The sequence below is a fragment of the Perissodus microlepis genome, chromosome 15 (genome assembly GCF_051167445.1).
Source record: "Perissodus microlepis isolate ML-2025 ecotype Zambia chromosome 15, ASM5116744v1, whole genome shotgun sequence".
NCBI classification, from domain to species: domain Eukaryota; kingdom Metazoa; phylum Chordata; class Actinopteri; order Cichliformes; family Cichlidae; genus Perissodus; species Perissodus microlepis.
Genome location: NC_140475.1, coordinates 14,234,355 through 14,246,726, shown reverse-complemented (window position 1 = coordinate 14,246,726; position 12,372 = coordinate 14,234,355). Strand labels below are relative to the sequence as shown.

The 12,372-nt window shown below is 39.2% G+C and overlaps 1 protein-coding gene across 1 annotated transcript; it reads right to left on the bottom strand.

The window, feature by feature from the left end:
- Window positions 1-1,266: 1,266 nt before the first annotated feature.
- slc35f6 (solute carrier family 35 member F6) lies at window positions 1,267-9,857 on the bottom strand. Its single transcript, XM_084953939.1, has 6 exons — window positions 9,642-9,857; window positions 6,072-6,144; window positions 4,634-4,805; window positions 4,341-4,556; window positions 4,072-4,182; window positions 1,267-2,918 (listed from the first exon to the last, which is right to left on the bottom strand). Exons 1-6 carry the CDS (start codon window positions 9,716-9,718, stop codon window positions 2,434-2,436), a joined length of 1,134 nt encoding a protein of 377 aa, XP_084810065.1. The 5' UTR covers window positions 9,719-9,857; the 3' UTR covers window positions 1,267-2,433.
- Between the last annotated feature and the right edge of the window lie 2,515 nt (window positions 9,858-12,372).

Sequence of the window (12,372 nt, the reverse complement as noted above, 5' to 3'; positions counted from 1 at the left end):
AGTGTGGAGGGCACTGTTGTCCACTGGACTACTTTTCATGTCATGAAAACTTTTGAGGAAACTTTGGTTAATTGCATGATTGAAGCTAGATACTCCTTTAAAAAAAAGCGAGCATGTATAAAGTTGTTTTTGTTTTAAAAAGCAATTTATGCTCTAAAGTTTCTCTAAATTTTTATGTTATTTTGGTTACAACAAATAAAAAACAGAAAAATAAAATTTACTTAAATAAATCAAAGTAATCAATAATTTTATATTTTTCAAAAATGAACACCTGCCGTCTATTAAACAAAACCCACAATAACATTATCTTGTTCTTCGTGTGTTCACATGGATAATTACCACGTGTCAATGTGCATGTGGTCTGTTAACACATTTTCCTTCTTCCTGTTCCGCTACACATACAAAGATCTCTGGAGGGTTTTCAGTTTAACCTCTGACCTCTCGTAGAAGGGCTGTTGACTTGACTCAGGAAGTGAAAGCAGGTGTCAGCTGCTGGTGTTGGTGTGATTAAAGCTTTTTAATGATGCATTTTTCTAAACTTGAGGGTTAGATTTTGAACAGTATTTCCTATACTTTCACTATATTATCTTAAACAGGAGTTAATCAGCTGCTTGTTATGGGTCAGTAAAAAACTGGTGTTTTATTGTTTATTGTATCTTACATGATCATTAGTGCTGTTTTCTCTAATAGCAAATTTATGATTGAAATGGGAAAAAAAAATCTGGAATTAGCTTCTGGGTCTGAAAAACTCAGGAGGAATAGGCTTAAATTTGGGCAACTCCTCTGATTCTAGAAACAAGTCCAGTTTATAGTCATCTGTCGAATCTATGACTTCAGGAAAAAGATTCCTGGTAAGTTTATGGGCTCAGTCCCTAGTTTAAAGCTTTATTCAATATATGGTGATGTTCAGTTTGCAATGACCTAGCCACCTGCTCATTGGATGCCCTTCTCCTGCCTTCCTGCACTGTCTGTAGCCAAGAGAGGCAAGTAACTCTTCCCTCAACACTGCTACTGTCCCTTTACCCATCAAAACGGCCTCTATCACCCATGTTCTTAAAAAAAAAACCTGGTCCAACAACCTTGATAACTTCAGGCTCATTTCCAACTTTCAGTTTATCTCTAAAATCCTGAATCCCACAGTAATAAAAAAATATATATTATTGTTTATTTATTATTAGCCTCTTTTTTTCCCCCTCAGTTGGATTCACTTCCCGCTCATCACATCCACTTTCACAACATCGAGATAGCGACACCCAAAACACTCAGTTTGAGGCTTCACACGGTGATTTTATTAACATCCATGTTGCACATAAGAGTCTGTGCCTCAAGCCCACAGTCTGACTTCAACTGATTAAAAGAAAAGTAGCGAACCTTCACATTAGAAAGGCTGCTGCCTGTGAATAAAAGCGTGAATTGATAATAGTTCCCTTTTTCTTTTACTGAACATTACAGTCAGCACCTTGGATAACTAAACAGAGAAGTGGATTTACAATACAGAATACAAATCGATTGTACAATCTTGACGTCTCCATCAGTACAAATAAAACTAAGAGAGGAACATAAAGACACTTCTCTTAAATTCAAAATTCAGAAAAGAATTAAAGTGAGGTGAGGAGAACGGGCATGCAGTTTGATTACAAAGGATATGTTAAACTAATGCCTCTGTAGTGTCGTCACAAGGGTGTGAATCATTTTGTCGCAATCAAACTGCACAGTCAGCAAAATTATAAAACACTATGAGTGGCAAAAAAAGAAATGAGAAACATGAGCGTGGTCCGTCATTCTTCAAAAAAGTCAAAAAGTGATGCTGACAGTATATTTTGGATGAAAATGTGGCTTAGCGTTTTGGCACTGAAAGTTCCATTTTCAAAGACAAACATATTTAAAAGGGTCGGGAAAACATGCTGACATTGGCTTTTAATTGTTTTTATATAACAGTTATAAAAAAATGTAAATAATCCCTTAAAATCTGTAATATAAAATCTATCTCAGGCCACTCTTTCTAAACACTGGCTTCTTTGATTGAAAAATTGCACATTATGTAAAATAAACATGTTCAGTGTCTTACAGAATGTTAGATGAGGAGATTAATAAGACAGAAGCAGATGTCATGATGTTGTGTAACTATGGAAGTTATATACAAGACAGTTTCTCAGCTTGGAAGTTGGGATTGGACAGAACCAGCGTTTCCTCCTGTTCTAGAAGTATTAATCATCTCAGCTTAATCGTGAAAAGAAACAAGCATATTTTTCTACAAAATGTCAACATTTTTATCTTTAATACGCTTTTCACACTCTCACCTGTTACAGCATTGTGTGCCAGTTTAAATCTGAGATGGAACACCTGATTTTTTTAAAGCAAACTGACACCAGTGTCTCTGGCAGACCGTCCACTAAACCGGGACTCTGTCTGTGCCGAGTGTGTCCACAAGTTTTAGCTGTTGTCACCAGTCTGCACCCGGCCGTCATTCAGCAGTCTCTCTCTTTCTCCAGAGCCGCCCTCCTCTTCGTTCGCGAACCTAGCGCAGCACGGTATTCTGGCCAGCAGGGGGCGGTGCAGTCCGTTGTAGAGCGCGGTACCCACCAGCAGCACCAAGAAGCCCAAAACCTGCAGTCCGTGAAAGTGCTCCCAGCCCAATGCCAAGCTCACCACCCAGATGACCAGCGTACGCAGGCTGTCCAGCACCATACGGGTGGTGGCGCTGATCTCTTTAGTTACGCTGATCCCCGCAAAGTTGAAAAAGGCGATGCTGACCGTGTTGCCGAGCAGAGCCAACAAGATGAGAGGCTGGTGGCCGATCTGACAGAAGGCATCCAGCGCGTCCTCCAGGACGTGCCGAGGGTTGTTGGCGAAGTTTCCAACAGGGATGAAGTACATGGGGATGAGCAGCAGCAACAGGACAAAGAAGCCAAAGAAACCTGGAAACAAATATTTTGAAAAAGAAATTACTTTAGCCAGTCGTGTGTGTTTGAGTTACCTCACCTCACCTTAAAATCACCCCACCCAGTTACTCACAAAACAAAATCAGAGATAACAAAATTAAAGCTCACGAGAGTCATTAGGCTAAACCAGCAACAAAAGGTAAAGTGTAAAGCCAAAACAATGAGTTTAAACACGCTAACGTGCTCCAATCTGAGAAAAGCAGGATTTGGTGATAAACTGCTTTTCAAACTGTGCCTGAAACAATTCACAGTAGAAGAAATATATTGTTATCCACTATTTATGTAAAAATATTGATTAATGCTGCTGTGTAACCATGTATGAAGTTTGTGCGCTCTACACTCTTAAAAAGGGTCTGTTAAAAAAATACATAATGCACTGTTACATGTGTAACAAGATTGCAAAATGAACCTTTCTTTGTAATTTTTAACAGGTGAAAGCTTAAAAATATTAAAACAACTTTGTGGTGTCAAATCTGATGCAGCACCTGTGCTAAAATGTAACAAATGATACGTTACACAGCAGTATAAGTGTTAGGTTAGGCCACACTGCCTGTTGTGTAGCTGAGTTTCTGAAACATAAGTTAAGGTCCCACAAAGTTTAGGTCTGTGTGCACGTCTCTGTCAGGACAGTGAGCAAAGATTTTTTTTCTTTTAAACCCACGGCACAGGTACTCCTGTGCAGTCCTCCAAAATCCCAACTGTGCAGATGACGTATGGATCTGCTGAATGCAGAGTTCACCGGGAACGGAAGAACCGCAAAACAACAGAAAAAAAAACAGCATGAACAGCACAGACACTTGATTGTTTTTAGCACTCAGTTTCACTTCAGCTCTTTGTATGTTATAACATCGCCCTTCTCCATGGCTGACGAACCAACAACAGCACACCACAGACCTACTTTTGACACTGCCTTCATCTGACAACATAGGTCTATTCTAGATGTTTGTGTGAGGTATATGACCTTTGCCCATCTCATTATTGACATTCAGTAAATACTGATAATTCAGGAATGTAATTGTTTTTGTAGGTTTTTGGTTTGAGGGGATACACATCCACTCTAAAAAAGTTCATTTCCAGCAGTAGAGATCTGATGTTGTAAGCTGGACAAAGCTCCTTATAACTGTCGTACCTTCAGTTCCAACAGCTCGGAGGGGATGAACGTCATGTGTGTAGACAAACTTTTCCTCGAGGACCATCTGCACTGACACAATGATCTGAGCCATGATGATCAGAAGATCTCCTGCAGTCAGACAAAAAACAAAAACAAAGAAAAACTGTGAGGGTTTTTTTACTGAAACACTTTGCGATCCAATCATATCAAACAAACAAACAAAATAAACAAATCAGATCCTTATCAAGAGTTTAAAAAAAGACCCCAAAGAAAACAAAACATCTTACCAGTGATCACATCACTGAGTTTGTGTGAGCTGTCTTTGTTTCCACTGATGAAGTCAGCCAGGCCCACTATCACCAGCCCCAGAATGGTGATAAAAATGCCGATCCACTGATTAGGTGCCAGGCGACGCCCCAAAAATGCCACCGAAAGTAGACCGGTGAAGATGATCACAGCTCCACGGAGCATCTGGAAACTTGAGGCGCTCGTCATGTTGAGAGCTGTGAAACAAAAACGGTTTTAACAAGACGGAAGAGAAGGGTTTGGTGACCTGTAAAAAGATTCTGTGGACACTTACCAACATACATGATGGAGGTGGCCGTCATGTCGCACATGGCAGGAGGGAAGAAGAGGAAGGGGTTGAAGCTCTGGCCACGATTTACCCTGGGTTCTGGTCGACGTTTGTCGTGGCAAATTAAGATGTAGAAAGCTGCGAGACAGCAGAACTCGCCCAGAAACATCCCCACCGCCTGGACAGTGAGAGAGACAGACAGAATGAATTATTCCAGTTATTCCGCAAAGAAAACTAAAGACACGCACGAGTTACTGTATTAATCCAGATGTATCTTTCTGTTTTCAAAAGTTTTCTGAGGAATCTTAAAAGGTTTGCAGCAGTTTTCACTTGCTTGACCTCCCAAAACATACACCTGGGTTTTTTTTGTATGGAGATCATTTCTGGCACCTTCTTTTGGGGTTTTAGCAGAACCGAAACGAGAATAAAAATGTAAATCCTCTTCATTAGATTTAAAAAACAAGCAAAAAAAATAGCAACAGTTTGCTTAGTTTACACTTCATTCACTCAAAAAGAATGGACATGTTTCTTTATCAAAGAAAAACCACCAAAAATGCAACGAGTTCAGTGAAATGAAGTCAGGCCTCAGTTGCACAGCTCTAGAGACCTGTCTGCAACATTCCCCAAGTGCTTGGTTAGCAGATTCTGGAAGCTGAAGGAGAATGTTACACCAAAAACAGCGGTTGCCTTTCATTTGAATGGAAGACAACTCATCTGCAAACACTCGCCTGAGCTGTACTAACACCAGAAAAATTACTATGCAAACCAGAAACTTAGACGTTATCACTGCAACCGATGCATTTCAGGATGCAGTGTCCATTTTTAGTTTGCATCATGCTTTTCATAGTGTCGCTACCGCTTGGTGAGCAGTTCGCAAATGTGTGCAGACAAGTCGGCATCTTCCATGCAAACTGTTAGAGACTTACATAATCACAAAGAGGTTTTGAGTTTAAAGATACAGCTGTGACATGTAGGTGAAGCTTTTTCACTTGACAGACAAAAACCAATTTAAAATGTTTAATTTCTCTGCATATATGAAATAAATATGTTAATATGGGGGCGACCGTGGCTCAGGGGATTGGGAAGCTCATCCGTAATCGGAAGGTTGCCGGTTCGATCCTCCTGCTCTCTCTGTCCTGGTCGTTGTGTCCTTGGGCAAGACACTTTACCCTACCGCCTACTGGTGTTGGCCAGAGGGGCCGATGGCACGATATGGCTTGCCATCACCAGTGTGTGAATGTGAGAGTGAATGAATAGTGGAATTGTAAAGCGCTTTGGGTGCCTAGAAAAGCGCTATATAAATGCAATCCATTATTATTATAAATAAAAATTGGAAAGATTTTTAATTTACTTTAATTTAAAATAAGAACCAAGACATTATGAAAAAACTTTAACTGAGATCAAAGTGCTGAGCTCAGCTGCCACTAAGAGTTTATTACCATACCTGTAGAAATGGGTGGGAGAACGGACGCTCTGGTTCCTCCTGGCAACCCTTCGCATTGAACATATCAGCCCATCTGTCACAGAAAAAAAAACCCAAACATGATTATTACAGCTTAATTATAGATTTTTAAAACAATAAAATATATAGTCAGAAATAACACATAAGAAACATAGAGGGGTTTTTTAAAGAGAAAATTAAAAATACATTTTCTTGTTTTGTATTCTTTCACATTATGCCAGGTTTTGGTTTGAACATGTGGTGATGAAATAATTCCACTTCACCTACAGGTCACTTGTTTCACTGCCTGCTGACATGAAGAACGGCGACAGAATGATTGAATGACGTGTCTTTTCACTCGTGAAGTTAATGAGTGCTTAAGTCTGCATAAACCTTTATTTTTTTACTGTCTGACAGCATGACTGGCATGTGAGCGTCCCGGTGACAGCGCGACGCAGGACTGTGGTCTTTAAAAGTGACGACACAGCACTTTCTTGAAACCTCTGAGCTCATCAATACGCAAAGGAAACTTGAGTGGATCTGTCTGCTCATCTAAATCTGCTCTTGCTTGTCCTGTTATTTAAGGTTGGTGTGCTTTGGATTAAATATCTTTACATGGCGGGTAGTTGAATGAAAGAAAAGATGGAAGTTGCACGAAAACTATCATCCTCCGAGCTGTAACTGATCCGAGTTGTGGGGCTTTTAAGGCAGCGAGGCAGCACAGAGATGCTGCTGGTTTCAGGTGAATGTTGTGAAATTTGACCAGGTAGTTGTCGAGTTGTCTCTTAAGTAACACTACATGACCCGTTTTGTTTGACACAAACTGCAATTAGCAGCAGAACTGAGATCTGTTCAGCTGACAAAACCCGCAAAAGGACAAAGAAGTGCGTGTCAGGAAGCAGAAAGCTGATGTCCCAGAATATTGGAGAAGTTGAAAAAGCTGAATCTTTTGTTTCACTGAGATGACAAAACTCTTCCTATCATGACAGCAAAAGAGATCCTAAATGCAGTCAGCACTCATTATGATAATCTAGTCACCTAAGCTAAATTACCAACAATCACTGATTCTGAAACGTGCACGTTTTTATTTCACCCTGTGACGCCAAGTATGTTATATTTGATACACCTGCTTTTGATGATGACTTCCAACATCTTCAGTGTGATTTTTTTCCCTAATAAATTGACATACACAAACAGTATACTACCGTGAGCAACATTAATAAAATACACAAAAATGCCGGATGTAGCAAAAATTATAAAAATGAATATTTATTTATTTTTTAATTTGTCAAAATAAAACAGAATTTTACAGCAATTATTCAGTGTTTCAGGATAAACATGGTTAATTATATTTGGATTTTGAGCAAAAAGGTCAATTTAAAGACATCTATAAATTGGTTAATTGTCTTTACTGGACAAAAAAATTTAGCAGCCAGTGGGTGACTCAGCAGGTTGTGGCAGTCCTGATAAACAGACTGCAACATTAAGTTGATTTATTTGAAAGAGTCGAGGTTTTCTGTTTCAGCAAATGTTCTCTTTGTCCTCAGTGGCACGTGGAGTTCCACAGGGTTCGATTTTAGGCCCACTTGTGCTTTCTTTACATCACTCCCCTCTCACTCAACTGGTCGAAGTAGATGGCTCCCCTCCCAAGCCAAGAACTACTAGTTTTCTCCCTATTAAAAGGGAGTTTTTACTTCCCATATTTTCCAAGTGCTTGCTCATAGGGGGTTGTCTGATTTTTGGGGTTTCTTTATAATATTTTATCAACTGTACCTTACAATATCTCGACAATCTCAACAACATCTCGAGTTGTTGTGGATTAGAGCTATATGAATAAAACTGAAACAAGCTGAATTGAATCTGTGGACATATTACTTTTATCTCCTGTATACGTTTTAATGTTAAGCAGACAAGGAGGACACGTTATCTAAAAATGAAGAGTGATCTCTAAACAGCCAAAAGCAAATAATGATGTCATGCAGTTGCATTTCTTAGATAAATCTTTGCATCAGTAGCAGTAGTAGATTTTTTTACAAAGCTTCTCAAGTCACATAAAACCTTTAACCCAACTTTGATTATCAAATTAGGAAAATTGATTTCCATCATCCAGCATTCAGTTTTTCCTTTTAAATATAGAAAAGCATGGGGACTGCTGAATGATGGAAATCAGACCAACAGCAAGAGTGCAGACAGCAGCTGCTAAATGTTTAGCTAAAATACGCAGAATTATGGTTTTTGGACCATTTTCCATTCTATACCACTTCCACAGTACGGAGGTCAAAACTCTAGCCACAATAACATATACAACTTTCCCGCTAAACCAGTGGATTTCAGATTGTGGGTTTCATCTGGATGAACATATAACATTTATTTTTGGTGGGGGTTGCTGGGCATTTGCTGATGTGGCTACAGACTAAAAGATCTTGCAGTTTTATAATATTTAAGAAGCATTTTTCATTGTTTTCTGATATTTTAAAAACCAGCTAGGATCAAAAACAATAATAGGTTGCAAATATATGGTCGTTTTAACTACATTTAGTGATAAAGCCACAGCTGCAGTGCTCCTTGGTTACAGCGGCAGATAAAGTATTTATAAGCAAGTGAAATACTGATACCTCACATCTAAAAGTTTTTCTACAAGAGTTGACTGTAATGTTAATGTACTGATATCTTATCTAGTCTTATTTAAAACAACTGTAATGTTAATACTCTGTATTTCAATGAAACTTACAAATGAATCATGAATTATTTACTTCATCAGCAGCAACCAAAAGAGATTACTTTAAGGAGCTTGGAAAGAAAAGCGTCTGGACTTCTTTAAGTTGCTTGAGGTTGAGGTTGATGTTCTTGAAGTTGAGGTTCTTGAAGTTGCTTCAAGCAACTTAAAGAAGTCCAGACGCTTTTCTTTCCAAGCTCCTTAGACTACGATGACCTGGATGACTGAGAACCTTCACAGACATACAAAAGAGACTACATACCACCCAAGGAAAAATACAATTAAATAAACACCAGAGAGTGCAGCTGCTCAGCAGGTTTTCTGTGTATCATATGTATCATGCTGTTTCTGCTGAAACAACATGAACCAAATGCAAGAAACACGTGGAAATCAAAGACATAATAGACCAAAGTTATTTTTATGTCTCGATGAATGAAATGAGTTGAACTGCTTTTTATTCCCCTTTTTGAAGCAGACAGAAGCCCGACCTTTACTTGGAAAGGAAATAAGTGATCTCACCGTCCCCCCACAGTTTAGTTTCACATGAAAACAGGAAAGTCTAGTTTGATTTCAAACTCACAGCTTGATAAATATGTTTATGTTAGCCGCTTACAAGCTAACAAGGAAACGAGACGCTATTGTTACTAGCTAACGGGCTAGCTCTACGTTAATAATCTGTAAGAAAATGCAATAAACGAACTACATTTATTAACTTCTCTAAACAATTAACTGGGCACCACCACCCTTCAAATTTTATGTTAAATCTGTAGTTCAGGTCGGTTCCAGGGTCCAAGCTCCGGCTACAGTAACTGTAGACACATGACACGGGAGGGAAAAACATAATTAAATCTACTCACTTGGCCGACAGCGTGTTGATGGAGCCGGTTGTAAGCATAAGTCCCGCGAGGAACAGCTGGTATTTTGTCCAAGCCATGATGGACGATGGATGGACCGGGACGAGCAGGAGCAGGAAACGGACACCACCGAGCTGTGTTTTGGTGAAATACACCGCTGTTGTTTACCCGCTTGATCTACTCTGCCCAGCCACGGTCTATGAACGTCACATGACAGCTCATCGTCAGCTGACCGCCGAGAGTTATCGCCGTGTTACCTTCAGGACTCGTCGGAAATTACGCAACCCATTTCTTTTGATGATGAAAAATGAAAGTAAAAAGGCATACTTTAAGAGTTTGAGATGGTTCAGTGGATGTATAAATGAAGCACAAATGGGTTAAACAGATTTTTAGTTTTAGTGTTGTTATTATTCTCTGAGTTATCAATTCTGTCCCTAGTTATCTAATATAAACTAAGTAAGTCAGCCGCAACCAACCAACGACATGACGCCACGTTCACTACAGACAGAAGATGGCGCTAAACATGTTTTTTTTGAAACGTTAAGCACTTATTTCTTAAATCTGGCTTCACAGAGTGTTAACTCTATGTCAGTTTTTGAGAGCAGGGTTCAATGGTGTAAATTAACCTTTATATGTGTAGCGTTTCATGTCCCCTTAAAGGCAAGTGGAGGACAAAAGAATTGGCAGGCCCAAAACACAAAACAGAATCTGAAAGTCATAACGTTAAGAAAGGAGGAAAATTCTCCAGGAAAGACCTGACACAGGATCTGAGACATGTATCTGGACCTTCAGTTGATTCGTGGTTTTAGTGGAAGGATGGCTGTCATTAAGCCATTAAACCTTGAGAAAAGGCTGAGGTATGCCAAATTAAACAAGAACTTAAGTGAAAATCAGTGGCAACTGGCCTAATGGAGTGATGAATCCAATTTTTTTTGTTCAACTTGTTGTCAATATGTACAGAGTAGATCAGGAAAGATGCGTAACAGTAAACATCTACAGCCATCTCTTAAACACAGTGGGGGCTGCGTCATGGCTTGGGCTGCATTTCAGCTAGTGGTGTTGGAGATATAGTCAATTATGTACACAGAAAATTACTGTCAGGTTTTGATCCACCATGCAACATCTGAAAAACATCTGATTGGCCACAGCTTCATTTTTCAGCCTGACAGTGGTCCCCAAAACACTGCCAGTGCAGTAGAAGGATGTCTTGATAGAAAAACGCACAGCACAACACTATATCAGTTGCGAAGTGGCCTCCTCAGAGCACTGTGGGATCATCTTGACAGAGAATGGAACAAAAAACAGCCAGCATCCAAAAAAGAGCTTTGAATTTCCTTCAAGAAGCATGGAGAACTATTCCTGAAGACTACTGAAAGAAATTAGATGAAAGTTTCTTAAAAGAGCTCGGGCTGTGTTGAGAAAAAAGAAAGAAAGAAAAAAGTGGTCATAATTTCACTTTCACAGTTGTTAAAATTGTACAAACTCTGTTTGTGCTGTATGTACTGTTTATTCTTCCATGTATGTTTGTACATACTTCAATAAATCACTGCACCTACAGTATTTGCCATTTTCCTAGTAAAATATATAGAAATTAGGGGTGGCTCTAAGCACACAGTACAGTAAAAAACGGTTATACTCTCAACCTTTGACTTTGATCAGATTAGAAGGGTGAGCTATGGAAGATATATAGATGATTGAATTTTCATATCTCTTGGCCAGAAGTAGTGATGTACTTTTGAGTGAACTTATTTCCAGGTAAGTCTGGACTGACACACTAGCTTTTCACTGTTGTCAGTTACTAACTTCTACTCATATGGCATTTACTGAAAACTGTGACCAGTGTTTATCTGGTCTGTCACTCTGATTGTTAACAGGCATAATGTTCATAGATAATGTGACCTTTAAAACATTTTTCTCATTTTTTTCATAGTGTTTTTGCTGTTTCCCTGTTGCTAAAGCCAGAATAAACAAATAAAAAATAAGAACATGTGGTACATTCCTAGATTTTAGTGCACTGTGTGTAAAGTTTGAGGAACTGTATAAGGTAACTCAATTTATTATAAAGACAGTATCCTGCTGAGTCATTAAACACATCCAGTATACTATATTTGAGTTAAATACTAGTCTAGTGTCCTTGATATCTGCAGCTTTATCACATAGTGGTGAAGCAGCATATCATTTGAACTAAAACCCTCTTTTCACTCATGTTACCATATCTGATTCATCATTGCTTTCCAGCTAATGCACTTAAGGCAAATGCTTTCAAGGGTCCCTAAACGTAGCAGAGCAGGCACCATGGATAACCAGCAGGTGGAGTCAAAGACCAGACAGACCATCTAAGAACTCAAACTGGGACCAGAGTGTGTCCCCCCCTTTGTGGCCTCACATTGATTAAAATTAGAACAGGCATTCCACTTTCCATGAGGATGCTGTCCCATATTAGGTCAATCTATGGCTTTTCTAAACCTCTGAATAAAAGATCAGTGTCATTTAATTAAAAAAAAATACTTACAGTAAAATTAAGCATTTGAGGCTCTAGATTCACATTTTTAATGTTACTCGGACAATCCTCACTGGAATGACTCACAACAAAAGCCTGAGAAAATCAAGCTCTCACAGCTTCTATTTGCTGCAGGGATATTTTCGGCTCTTCTCGTGCTTTCACTCCTCCAGTGTTAAAGGGTGCTAAACAGAATTCTTGGTGACTTCCCAGACAGCTGATGAGAACAAGGAG

Coding starts and splice junctions, on each gene's coding strand:
- slc35f6 (XM_084953939.1), bottom strand. CDS start 9,718: ATGGCTTGGACAAAATACCAGCTGTTCCTCGCGGGACTTATGCTTACA. Junction 4,806..6,071: donor TCTCCCACCCATTTCTACAG/GTATGGTAATAA, acceptor CTCACTGTCCAG/GCGGTGGGGATGTTTCTGGG. Junction 4,557..4,633: donor CACCTCCATCATGTATGTTG/GTAAGTGTCCAC, acceptor TTTGTTTCACAG/CTCTCAACATGACGAGCGCC.